The sequence below is a fragment of the Lipotes vexillifer genome, unplaced genomic scaffold, assembly GCF_000442215.2.
Source record: "Lipotes vexillifer unplaced genomic scaffold, Lipotes_vexillifer_v1.1 scaffold1035, whole genome shotgun sequence".
NCBI classification, from domain to species: Eukaryota; Metazoa; Chordata; class Mammalia; order Artiodactyla; family Lipotidae; genus Lipotes; species Lipotes vexillifer.
In genome coordinates, this window is record NW_006772073.1 from 487,409 (window position 1) to 497,830 (window position 10,422).

The following is a 10,422-nucleotide window of genomic DNA, read 5'->3' on the forward strand; positions in this document are numbered from 1 at the left end:
ATGCCACCACCCTTCCATCCTGAATCCCTATTTCTCATGCCCATCTTGTAGTTAATTAATTGAGCAAATATTCCCTGAGGGCTTACTCTATGCCTGATACTGTCTTGCATGCTGGGGAAAACTGCTATGAAGAAAGAGGTCCCGTGGACTCAGAAAGTGGCAGAAACGATGCAAGCGAAAACAGAGGCTGCCCTAGGTGCACCTAGGAGGGGCTCCTAACCGAGTGTGGTCAGGACAGGATCCTAATGTTGAGGAGGAGTTGGCCAGGCTGACAGTGCTGGGAGCAGCAGCTTCAGGACCGGGAGCACACAGGAGTCCCGGTGGTAGGAGAGAGGGCCGTCCATTTGGAGCCGTGGGTAGTTTTGCGGGACCTGGTTTAGGAGGTGGGGAGTGGTGAGAGAGGAGGCTGGAGTCATCGGGGAGACCAGCTAAACCAAGGTGAGGACTGGACTTTATCCTCAGGGTGGTGGGGTGCTGGCAGAGGTTTTAAGTGGGCGAGTGGCATACCTGGAACTTGGGTTTAGTGGAATAACTTTGGTTACTCTGTGATAAACGGATGGAGGGGGCAAGACCGGAGGCAGGGAACCCAGGGAAGTGGCTGTTTTGGTCACGCGGGAGCCAGAAGAGGGTGCCCTATTGACTGGCCGTGATTGTGAAGTAGGACCCTTTCCAGCCAGTAACTGGAAATGTGCATAAGGGCAGAAGAGAGTGTGCTACTAGCTTTGAAACATTGAGAAATCTAGTACATAGTACAGCCTTCTTTTTGGTTTTGGTTTGTTTGTTTGCTTCCTTGGAAAACTGATGTAGAAATGTCCCTTGGGCTTCAGTTACCTGAGCAGAGGAATTCGGGCATTGCCAAACCCTCCTCTTTGGGCAAAATCGCTCCCAGCAGTGGTCACCGTGTCCTGAGGTGGGAGGAGGGGATTATGCGGGAGGCCGAGGGCTGTGTCAAGGTGGGTAGGGGGAGTGGGGCAAGAAGCCTGCCTGTTGGTACCCAGCAAAGCCAGAGCAGGACCTGCTGCTCCAGGCCACTTCTCGCTGACTTCTCTGCGTGTCTCCTGGAGGGTCTCTGAGGCCGGAATCCATGTCTGGAGACCCAGAAACTCTGCTTTAGGAAAATACTCTCCAAAAAACCTCCTCCTGGCCGTTCTCTTCTCGTGAACATTCTATAGAGGCGTGTCTTCTTTTCCTCTGAGATTCTCCACTCAGATTGAGGGGATTCTGTGTCCTGGTTTGGGCCTGGGGATCTCTAAGACTAGGCCATTCTGATTTCATCCTTCCTACTTTGCCGGAAACCCCCATTGGACTTGCTAGAAATAATGGAGTAGAAAAGATTGTTTAGACAGGATATAACCATTTCTCTGTTAGAGGGTACTGATAGACCAGAGAAAGAAAAGTGGGGAGAAGGGAACTCATTTCTTTGGCACTTACAGTGTGCCATGTACTTTGTTGGGGACTTACTTATATTGTCTCATTGAATCCATTGAATAGCATGCAAGGTAGGTATTGTCACCCCCATTCTATAATGAGAAAATTGATGCTCAGAGAGCGTAAAGATTTGGCCAAGGGCACATAGTTGGGAAGCTGGGCCTAATTCCTGTCTAGGCTCTCTTTCTGCTAAGTTAATTTTCCTTTTTTAATTACAAACTTGTGTTTCAACCTCCTCATTGTTACCTTGGGGATCTGAAAAGATTCTTGTAGCTTCTAAATTAACTAGGTGATTCCTGGAGAGCAGCTTTTGCATGAGAAAAATCTAGCTAATTATTTATTTCTGTGTTTCTGGAATGCAAGCCCTGTCCTAGGCCACTTTCAAAATAATTTGGGATTGCAAGCACACAGCTCACAATCGAATTCTGGCTCTCAGCGCTTGGAGGCCAGTTGCCATCTTTAAACAACAAATTATGGATGGACAAAGTGCTTATTTAACTCTTCTTTTTGGAGTGAGAATTTTTTTCGGGGGGGCGGCATCTGTGTCCATCTAGAGGTTTGCTGAGCAAATGATAAAGAAAAGAAATAGGGGGACTTCTCCAGTGGCGCAGTGGTTAAGACTCCGCGCTCCCAATGCAGGGGGCCCAGGTTTAATCCCTGGTCAGGGAACTAGATCCCACAGGCATGCCACAACTAAGAGTTCACATGCCACAACTAGGGAGCCGGTGAGTCGCAACTAAGGAGGCTCCAAGCCTCAACGAAGGAGCACGCCTGCTGCAACTAAGGAGCCCACGTGCCAAAACTAAGGAGCCCAAGAGCCACAACTAAGGAGCCCACCTGCTGCAACTAAGACCCAGTGCAACCAAATAAATAAATACATCAATAAATAAAAAGAAAAAAGAAATAGGTCCTAAGACTTGACTATTTCAGAGGAATCCCTGATTCGTTGGCTTGTCAATGCATGAATTAAAATACATAATAGTAGAGTCAGCCCTTCTTCTCAGACACTGCAGACTCCTTCCATTCCCTCTTCTTTTGTAGAAGTTTTTAATCCAGATCCTTGTGGGGTGGGGACCAAGACGGTAAAATCCTGCTATAGATCACCCTTTGCATTGAGGTCTGTTTGGACCCACAGACGTTTAGTCCAATACTTGGTTTTGTATGCACAAGTGGTCACTACATTCTTAGCTGTTTTTGCTGTTTGCTCCTCAGGCCTAATATCCCACCTCTACTCCACCAGAGACCACAATGATTAAATGAGCCATTTTAGAGATAAAGCCGGTTTCTGATTTCTGCTAAGCGTTCATGACTGTGAAGTGGCATCAGGGCCTAGCTTTGACCTGTACATCCCTCCCTTCTTCCAGTTTTCATTTTTCACCCTTTCCCCAACTTTAATTTTAGTATGACTACCTGGGATTATTCCAGTATTAAATGAATACCATTGTTGAGGGGGCAGCAGGGACACACAGAAGGTTGTATCCCCTGTTTATGAGGACCCCCCCCACCCCAGGATGGCAAAACAGTCCTCCAAGGAGGCACCTGTGACACCTCACAAGGAGTAGACAGGCCCTGTGTGCAGGTGCAGGTGTAGCAAGGCCAGAAGTGTGCATATGTCCGGACAATGGGAGCTTGTCAGTTTCACAGTTTCACAGATGCTCTCCGTCTGCCTTAGCTGCCTTGTTTTTCTCAATGAGATATTGTTTTCTTTCCACACACACACAGCACTGGCGTTGTCCTCATCACCTGGGAGCCAGGTGTCCGTGGCATTTCCTTGGTGTTTACTCACACCATCTGAGACATCATCACATCTAAGACACACTGTGACTTTTTCCAGATTAGGAAACTGCTTTATCGATGGTGCCATTTATCACCAGAAGGACTCGACTTTGGGACTAGATGAAAACGTAGTTTGCAGTAAATTTCAGGGAATAGCATAAGTCACTCCAGGTTCAAGTCAAAATTTATAAATGCTGCTGACATTTTCTGAGAGGGGAGGCATTTTCTTAGAGAAGGGAGGCAGGTCTCTGGGATTCCAATATGCCCTTTGCAATCTCAGGGTTTTGGCCACCTAAGGTTGCTCACGTAGGTCTGCCTTCATAAGTGCATTTTTCATTCCCAAGTGATCACACCAGTGGAGCTCAACTGATTGGGATAATAATGACTCACTCCCAGGCTACTGCCAGAAAACCTGCAGAATCCCTGTTTACCAGCGACCCCAAGGCTAGAAGTTGGGGACTCATGCCTTATGGAAGTAGTCATGAGGCAGAGCTGGGTTTGAGGGCTCAGGTGAGAGGGCTGGTGCAACAGCCCTCACTGGCGTATAGCTTTGCAGCAAAAACTGACGGCGCTCTCCCCTCTTGCTTTATCTTTCAGTTAATGACCAGCCACAGCGTCCCCACTGTGAGCTCCGGCCACTTCCTCCACGGGCTCCCGAGCCTCACGCAGGCTCTGTGGTGTCGGCTGAGGTAACATGGCTTGTTGGCCTCAGCTGAGGTTGCTGCTGTGGAAGAACCTCACTTTCAGAAGAAGACAAACAGTAAGCCTGGGTTTCTCTGGGGGTTCTCCCATGCTTTTCTTCCTGATTTTGAGTTGGGAGGGGAGGAGCGGGGAAGGGGAGTCTTCTTGGTTTTCTCAAAGTGATTGAATGAATCTGGCCCCGGTGGACACGAGACTGTGTGTAGGGTCCTGATCGAGCCCCGTCGCTTATCATAGGGGGCAGATTGGCAACCAGGCAGAAATGATAGCTTTGGTTTGTGCTAGTACCCAGGCCTGAGTTCTGACCTCTGGAATCTGGCACAGAATTGCCCCTTTGCCATCTTCCTCTTAACTTTTGCTGCAGCCCTGGGGGCCACCTGGCTCTCCAAGAGCATCTATTGGTTTCTGGGCAGTGGAAATGTAGTGAGTTCATGGCCCAGCTCTTAGAGATCAGAGGCTGGATCTGTTAGTGTCAGCGTGGACTCTTTCCTGTCAGCTTTGACTGCAAGCCTGGAGGAATATAAAACTGAGATTTGTTTTATGTCTGTGGAGGGTTTTAAGCCATTCACTTCTGGATGGGACAGTGATCCTTTCAGTAATCCCGAGAAGGCCATCTTTAACTCTCAGGTGAATGGTGTTTTTCCGTGAGAAGATAAAGGCTATAAGGCCCGGTGGTCTCTCTGAAGCTCCGACATCAGCTCTTGGCTTCTCCCTCTCTGAACACTCCTAGAGATCCTGTCCAGTCTCCTGGGTTTAGCCGCACCTCTCTGTAGTAGGCTTCTAAATGTCTGTTTCCTGCCCTGCCTTTTTTCCTGAATTCTAAACCTACATCCCCATTTGGCTGTCCTCATGAAGCTGAACACATCTGCAGCTGAAATGCTTATCTTTCTTAGACTCAAAGAGCTATGAGGGATCTTGGATATAACTTAATTCAGTGTTTCTGAAACTAGACTAATGCTTGGCCAGCCCTTCTTTAAAAGAACAAAAATGTCAAGGTCCTCCTCTGTTCACTAAATTTATTTTTTTATTATAATGTTACTTAAATATGAACATATGTGAAACTAGATATAAACCCCTTATTCTTACAGGCCATATGACCCATACAAACTTAAAAATTAAATGCAAACAAAATTGCAAAACCAGTACTGTTAATGTAGTAAGGCAGCTGACACTGTTTAGCTGAAGCCATATTATAGGTAACAATGTGACTATGGTAGTGAATGCTTATTCGTTTGAGTTTGGACAGTCTATATTACTATGTGCTAATGATTCAATTTTCCAATCATTTTTTCCAGTGACCTTCATTTGATATCATTTGGCTTTCATTTGGTCCAATCTCATCATTCACAAGTTGCATCTGCATCTGTGCCTTTCTTATTGGTCTGCTACAATTATATTGGTGCTAACACAGTCACAAACACAAATATAAACTTAGGCTTGAAATCTTGTGCCAGAACTTGGTTATAAAGTAGGCATTCAGAAAAATCCAGATATGTTTATTCACATTTGCTTAGATGACCATTGAAATGAAAACACAAAATTTTAAAATCCTGACATAGAACTCATATATAATCCCTCATGGATATGTGTGTATATGTGTGACTCTAGAGTCGGTTCTCTAAACCACTATGTCAGATTGCTCTTCAGTGGTATTATTAGTTTTTCTATCTTCAGTCTAACCTCTTTCTTGCCTTTGCCCCTGCCTCCCATGGCTCTGCCCAGGTCCTGGTGTTCCAAAGACCTATACATTCACCTCATAATCTCATTTCTTAGCTACTGTGTGGTCCAGGTCCCCTGCCTCTTCTCATCATGGTGGCAGCAGCCCACATGATGGACAACTGTCTCTGCTGTGCTGTGTCCATTAGCCGGTGAGTAGGGGAACGAACTGTATCATCTTAGTGATGCAAGGTCTCAAGGGCAGTCCAACCCAAACCTGTCATTTTACAGATAAGAACACTGAGGCACAAAGCAGGGAAGGGATTTCCTCAAGGTCAACCAAGGAATCAGGAGCACAGTGTCCTGGAACAGGATTTGGGATTGGGCCATCGAGGCGGGGCCCGTCTCTACTAGTCTTGCTGCTTCTTGCTCAATATTGCTTATCAGTTTAAAAAGCATTACGAGCAGAGAGATAGGCGGGCTTAGTCAAAGGCAATTTTTGGCCTTGCGGCAGAGTTCTTGTTGAAAGAGTAAGAAGGAGACAGTATCCTGACACAAGAGGGCTTTTCTAGGTGTTACACTTACTGCCTGTTAGCTTGTCCTCCCTTCCTGATTTCGACAGGAAATCTATTTTGCCAAACCAGAAAACAAAGGGTGGTTTATTTCAGGTTGCACATGCTTAGGTTGTCAGAGCTGGAAAGATCTGACCTGCTTCTTGTACAGCTGATGGGATTGGGGTTTGGGGTAGGGGACAGGGGTCCAGAGTGGGTGGGTCATGGAATTAGCACCAGAACCAATTTCCTGGTGGCCCTGCAGGCACAGGCCCTTTTTTGTTTAGCAGGCTTTGCCTTATCTTCATGAAAGATGTAATGCCCATGGATCTCAAGTGCTGGCTGTAGCTACTTCCCAGCCCACCTGGCTTGGATCTCTAGATATATTGCTTTATAGACAGTGGAACCTGTTTAGGGTTTTGGTACCACTTTGTTAGCTCACATAGTCAGAACGAGCTCTGCCCAGTAGGCAGGGGAAGAAGTTAGCAGCTCCAAATAGTTCTTGCCCACAGTGTATGGAAAACCATTGCTTGATTTCCTCCTTCTGAGATCCTGGATGTACACACTTGGCCCCAGAGCCTGGCACCGGGGATATGCTTAATAAGTATTTGCTGAACAGGGGGTAAATGCATTAAATGGGCCATTAGTTTACAGGTCTCAAAGAGGCTCCCCTGCTGTAGGGGCCTTGTGTGCAGGGAGATGGGAAGAAAGATGTAAAAGCTGGGTGCTGAACAGTAAACCCCGGACAACCTTCCTGAAAGGCGGCCGTTTGCCCTTTCACTCTGTGTCCTTGTTTGCTAATGAATCCTGGGGACCTCTCTCTTGTGCTCCCATTATGCAGACTTATGGGGACCGTCAGCCAGGGGTAGATTTCCGCTATTCCTGTTGGGCAAAGAATACATTGAAATTGAGTTGCATAAGTTGGGTGCAAAGCTCAGTTTGGGTCCAAAGTAACGGTTAACTTGTGTGGGTGGCAGTCACTGAGCACAAACAGGGCTTGGGACAGGAAGGGCGAGGGGCTTCAGAGTTCTCCGGGTCCTCATCTGGTTTTAGGCCGAGCCAGAGGCCAAGGTCCCCATGGAACGGATGGGACAGATTACGGCCATATGGCCTCTCTTTTTTGCCTTTGCCATTAATTTTCTCATTTAGATCTGTCTAGCTGTGTGTCTGGGAAAACAGATAATTCTAACTTCTGCATATTATCAATATTAAGAGTATCAATATTTGGGGATTGTTTAATGACAAGGAATAAGCTATCAAATAAATAAAAATTAAGACTCCTCATTTAAGAGCCACTAGAGAATTTTATAGCATAGGCGCAAACTTTCTGCACCTCCTCCCTGCTTCCAATTTCACCTGATACATTTCTTTCCTGTCCTTAGTCCTGGCCTGGCATTGCTGGTTCAAATCCAGATAAGAATTCTAATTATTATCTAATTCTAATTCAATTCTAATTCCAGCTTGGCCACTATATGTCTCAATGGCTCAGGGAAACTCATTTTTCCTGAGTTTTAGTTTCCACTTCTTTGGAATGAGGAAAGTTAGAACAAATAGCCATTTATTGTTTCCTTTGGATAGATATTTATTGAACATCTACTGCACGTAAGATAGTGTGCTGGGTATACAGGCAGGATCCCTGCCCTCATGGAGCTTACAGTTCAGTGAGGGAAGCATATATGAAGCACATTATCACATAAGTAGAAATCTCATAACAAACTGTGATAAGTGCTATGAAGGAAAAAAACCAAACTGTCCTACTATGTTAGGTACTACCAGGCTGTGGATAGGGAGTTAATTTAGAATAGAAGGTCATGACATTTAAGCTGAGAGCCTTGAAGTTCGAGCAGCAGTTAGCCAGGGGAAAATTGGGAGCTCAGCCGTCAGGCCACTGGATTCCAGGCAGAGAGACAGAGGGTGTGAAGGCCACGGTCCGAACGCACGTCCTGGAGTCAAAGAACAGGAAAGCCAGTGTCACTGAAGGAAGACTGGCTGGGGGTGAGTTGGGAGTCAGCAGGGGAAGATCATGCAGCCATGGAGCTGAGCAAGGGCAGCTGAATTTTATTTTATGTGCAGAAGGAGTCCCTGAGGTAGATGGGTCATGATGACTAGGGTCAGATGGTGTGGTCCTTGGCACTGAGGGGACTTGAAGGACTATAGCCCAAGGAGACAATTATAATCATTACATACATACATACCATTTTGTGCTCTGTTTTCCTCTTTCATTTAACATCATTTGGCATATATGTTGCCATGTTTCCAAATAATTTACATATTTATAATAATGATTCTTGATGTGTAGGCTGTGTTTTGTACTTTTGAAAGTACTTTTGTATCCGTTATCTTCTTGATTTTCACAGCAATTCTGAGAGGTATGCATTACAATTTCTGTTGCACAGGTGGAGAAAGTGTTATAAGTTAGTAAATTAGTAAAAGGAGGGGCTGGATCTTTTGGGCCCAAATCTGTCATGGGATAATGCCACTGACATTCCTGGTAGCGTTACAGTAATCCATCAATGCAGTTTTTATTTTGTAAGTTCATACCCTATTGCCAACATTCAGATGTTTCCCGTGTTTGCTGTTATACATAAACTACTATAAAGACTTTATACATATAGCCTTTTCTTATTTTTATATTATTTCCTTAGGCCAAAATCTCAGAAGTACGATTCCTAGGTCCAAGGAAATGGCCCTTGACATATACCATCAGATGTCCTTCCGAAGGATCAAACCAATTTAAAAATCCACCATCACCACATGAGGCTTTACAGTTCTGGGAGGGCAGGCGTGGTTTTCAGATTTCTTTTTCCCTCCAGCATTTCTCTGATTTGAACTTTAAGATTTCACTTTAATTTTTCCAGACTTAATTGAGGTATATATGGATAAGTATTTTTCATCGTGATACTGATATAGCCTAGAGTGTGCTATTGCTTTGATGACCATCCTGTTAACTGGGAAAATTCATTTTCTCACATTTTACTTTTTTAACCTCTCGGAATAGTCTCTTATATTTTCATCTGTTTCTTTTCCCCATTGAATCGTATTACCTTATCAAGTTCTAAAAGTAGCACTATTTTAATGTCCCAAGGACATTGGGTAATGTCTAGAGATATTGTTTGGCAGTTACAGTCCTGGCCAGGGGTGGTTGGTACTGTTGGTTCTGGCGGGCGGAGGCCAGGGATTGGGGAAACATTCTTCCATTCACAGGAGGGCTCCTTACAACACTTATCTGGCCCCAAATGTCAGTAGTGCTGTTGAGAGAAACCCTGCTCTAGAAACCCTCGCTCATATTATCCCCATGTTGTTGCTGAGGAATAATGAGGTGGAAAGTCCCCAGAGCAGCCCAGTGTAGCAATTTACTGAAACATCAGAATTTTTGTTTTAATACCCAACCTAAAAGAAGGCTTCTGAGTTTCTAACTTTGGTAGGAAGCATCTTTTGAACACGGTGTTCCTCTCCATCTCCTCTGCCTCGTGGTGGGGGCAGGTGTGGAGGGAGGTGGGTAGGTATCAGCAGACTAAGATTTAGAAGAGTTTTCTAGTTTTCTATAGGAGTGTGTAGCAGTAAAGCATCAGTCTTATTTCCAAGCTATTGGGTTGGCCAAAAAGTTCGTTTGGGTTTTCCATCTGGTATGGAAGACCCAAACGAACTTTTTGGCCAACCCAAATATTTATGAGGGCCTATTCTGAAGGAAAAGTGCTAAGCTTAGAGATGGGGGAGAAATCTGATTTTGACAATGAGTGGAGCCAGAATGGCATTCATGACAGAAGTCAAATTGGGTTTCTAGAGGGAGGCTATTAGGAAAAGAAGTACCTAGAATAGCCCCCTGAGTTTGGAAGGCAAATTCTATGTTCAATGACAGAAATAACTTTAGAGGTTCAGAGTAAAAGTGCACGGAGAGAATTGTGTGTCACGAGTTCTCTGGGTTGAGTGCTGGCTCTTGGAGACGGTCTCTTCATTCATTCATACATGTTACTATCTCAGCTCAGCATGGCTTATAAAGATCAAGATCTAGATACTCTGGTAATGGGGCAGGGGGTAAGGAGACTGGGGTGCATAGTGGCTAAGAACACACCCTTGAGTTGGACTGGCTTTGAATTCTGGCTCTGCCGTTTACCAGGCTTGTATCTTTGGGCAGATTATTTACTCTTTCAGCCTCAGTTCCCTCATCTGTGAACTGGGTATTATAATAGTGCTAATGGGATTATTTGAAGATTAAATGAGTTCATCTATGTTAAGCACTTAGAACACTGATACATGGTAAGACCTATTTAGCTGTCATTATGGTTGTCAATCTTTTCCTTACCTCTTTCCC

The 10,422-nt window shown here is 45.1% G+C and overlaps 1 protein-coding gene across 1 annotated transcript in view; it reads left to right on the plus strand.

Moving 5' to 3' along the window:
• Positions 1–3,801: 3,801 nt before the first annotated feature.
• Positions 3,802–10,422, plus strand: part of ABCA1 (ATP binding cassette subfamily A member 1) — a 111,212-nt gene continuing 104,591 nt past the window's right edge. Inside the window, exon 1 of the mRNA XM_007447287.1 lies at positions 3,802–3,964. Coding sequence (XP_007447349.1) covers positions 3,899–3,964 — 66 coding nt within the window. The 5' untranslated portion in view covers positions 3,802–3,898. The remainder of the gene's footprint in view (positions 3,965–10,422) is intronic.